This window comes from Vespula pensylvanica, chromosome 1 (genome assembly GCF_014466175.1).
Source record: "Vespula pensylvanica isolate Volc-1 chromosome 1, ASM1446617v1, whole genome shotgun sequence".
Classification (NCBI taxonomy): domain Eukaryota; kingdom Metazoa; phylum Arthropoda; class Insecta; order Hymenoptera; family Vespidae; genus Vespula; species Vespula pensylvanica.
The window spans coordinates 11,504,911-11,507,935 of NC_057685.1; the positions used below are offsets into that span (position 1 = coordinate 11,504,911).

A 3,025-nucleotide genomic window follows, 5' to 3' on the forward strand; every position below is an offset into this window, starting at 1 on the left:
CTCTCTCTCTCTCTTTCTCTGTTTCTCTCTCGACATTTTCGTCTCGATCGTAGTACAAATGATTTGAACGTTTTAGCGAATACGAAAGCTGACAAAGGCGAGTCAGAAGAGAAGGGAAAATGAGAGACGAACGACCGGCCAAGTTCACGGCTAAATTCCACTCTGTTTTCAACTTATTCGCGTCCTTTCATGTCAGAATTCTCAAAGACTCAGCGTAAACGGCATTAAACATTCTCCGTGCGTATGAGGTCTCGTGACGTTACGAAAACCGAGAAGCAACTACTTGCTCGAAAATCTTTACTTTGTTCGCGTGCGTCTACCGCGAGAAATATCTTTGTTCGACTAGGAAGACAGAGAAAAATATCATTTTGATTCTTAAATGTCGTTAACGTTAATAAAATTTTAACCCTTATTCCATAATAATAACGTATTATTAATTTTATGTAACAATTTACTATTTTATTAAGTTAATAATTATTAATAATAATTTAATTTATAAATTAATAAAAGATAAATTAATAAAATAATTTAATTTATAATTAATAATTTATAATTTAATTTATAATTTAATATAACAATCTATCATTTTATTAAATTATTAATAATAATTTACAGTTATAAATTAATAATTAAACAATAATTTAATGTAACGATCTAACATTTTATTAAATTAATAATTATTAATAATAATTTACATTTATAAATTAATAATTAAATAATGATTTAGTTTAACAATTTACTATTTCATTAAATTTTATAAGGGAGGAAAAACATTATAATAAACAAATTTTTCTGATTATTTCTGTTTGATTATTTATTAAATAGCTAATATTTATAATATATTTTTCCTGAAAGTACATTTAAAAAAGAGAGAAAATAGATCATGCATTAAAGGATTAAAAAATTAAATCAACCATCTTACTGTATATACTAAAAAATATAAATACCGTAAATTATTGTACTATAAAATATGAATAAAAAATACATTTAACAATTCCAAATAATTTTTATGAATTTTAAATAAAAAATATTTCTAAATCTTATGTTATATGCGAATATAAACGAAAATAAACAAAAAAGATGCAATTGGTAGGATTATTGCCAATTGGAATGATAAAAGCGAATAAAAAATTAACTGAAACTTTTCAAAACAAAAGATCAGAAAGTTACAAAAAGTCAAAAGTAAAAATTAATCGCGTTAATTGTACAATCATTAATCTTTTTCTATTATAACATTTCGAACGAGATATTTACGTTCATTCGATATTTAAATCATCCCTTCTACGTATTCGTTCGATGTATAATAATAAATTCATTACGACAAATTTATTATTTATCTAAGCAAGTCGATTCATAAAGCCGATTATATCGAGATGAGCTAATACCTAGATAATGTTATATTTATAAATATTATATTTAAAAAACTTTACGACCATGTAGAAACATTAATTTAACCATAGAAATACTTTTACGAGGGTTATTAATAAACTTCGCATTAAAAGACGTTTAGAGAAGCGAAAAATCAGTCGTACGTTTAATCCAAGCAACCATTTGTTCCACAAGAAACATCTTTTGAGCGAACTTCTAATTACGAGCGAGCCACTTCCGCGTGGCTGTGCCTAAACACATAAGCAAATAACTGAAAGCGTACGCTTGAGTATCCTCAAAAGATGATACAAAAGGAAAGGAAAGGAAAGGAAAGATGATATTATATTAATTCAAGATTAGTAAGTAACGAAGTATTCGAAGAATTTACAAAAAAAAAAAAAAAAAAAATAACGAATTTTGTAAGGCCACAAGCTCGAACGTAATGATTTAAAACAAAAAAAAAATCATTAAGATTCATTAATTAGAAACCATCTAAAAATAATAAATAATAAAAAAAAATATTAATATCCATAACGTATTACAATCCCTGTAATCAGAAGAAAAATATTCCTATGACTAATCTTATAGATAAAATTTCATAGCTCGTCCACTAATGCTAATTCATAGCGTTTCACTTACGATAACAAAAACGAAAAAAAAAGAAAAGAAAGAAAGAAAGAAAGAAAGAAAAGATACAAAAATAAAAGAAACGACGAACGAAAAAACAAAACGTAAGGGTATCGTGTTGTATCTCACGAAACGTGGACGTCGTACGTAATAAAAAAAAATCAACGCGTGTGTATCACACGCGCCACGCTATCGCATTATATGCACACGCACACAAGCATGCACGAACACATGTGTATTCAGTCGTAGATACGCGCTCGTTACTTCACGAGGAGAATGTTGTCCTTGCTAATCGAAGTTACACGGTAGTTCTTTCTTCGTAACACACAACTGTGTTTAAAGAGAATAACGAGAGGAAACGAGAAGAAACGAGAAGAAAACAACAAGTGGAAAAAATCGAGGATACGAAGCACGTAAAATCGAAGAAGAAGACGACATAACCTTTTCACGTTGGTCGTTTACTTACATTGTCGAAAAAAACAAAGTATTCGATCACTCACCTGCATACTATCCGCCGATATTATTTCCCCACAGAATCTTCGTGCCAATTCGATCCCAAGTTTCGATTTTCCTGAGCCAGTTGAGCCCAAAATCACTAATATTGGCACTCGCGACATTTCCATCTCACTATTCTCGTGAATCTTTCTATTTCGTTTACTGCGCACGCGCGTCCTCGTACCAAGCGTTCCACACAGTTCCACTCGTTCCGTCTATCCGAGATACGATGGTATGCAATTCACAGTACACGATCCAAGCGCGCTTCTTTTCAAATTCGTTTCTAGCGTATACACGCTTTCTTTTTAATTCTACGCTCTTAATGTCTTATGACAGATGAATCTTATAATCTTTTATTCAGCTTATGATTAAGTAAATACAAAATTACAAAAAGAAAATTTTTTAATGTCGCAAATTAGAAGGTAATTTATTTTTTATTTATTTTTAATTAGCAAACTATTATACGAATCTTTCTGTCTGCATATATATATATATATATATGTGTGTGTGTAATATATAATTTACAAGTTATAAT

At 29.0% G+C, this 3,025-nt stretch overlaps 1 protein-coding gene across 1 annotated transcript in view; it reads right to left on the bottom strand.

Annotated features, from left to right (window-relative positions):
* The window catches only part of LOC122633657 (tRNA dimethylallyltransferase), a 103,684-nt gene extending 100,912 nt beyond the window's left edge, over nt 1–2,772 (bottom strand). Inside the window, exon 1 of the mRNA XM_043821800.1 lies at nt 2,496–2,772. Within this exon, the coding sequence (XP_043677735.1) occupies nt 2,496–2,618 (123 nt within the window). The 5' untranslated portion in view covers nt 2,619–2,772. The remainder of the gene's footprint in view (nt 1–2,495) is intronic.
* Between the last annotated feature and the right edge of the window lie 253 nt (nt 2,773–3,025).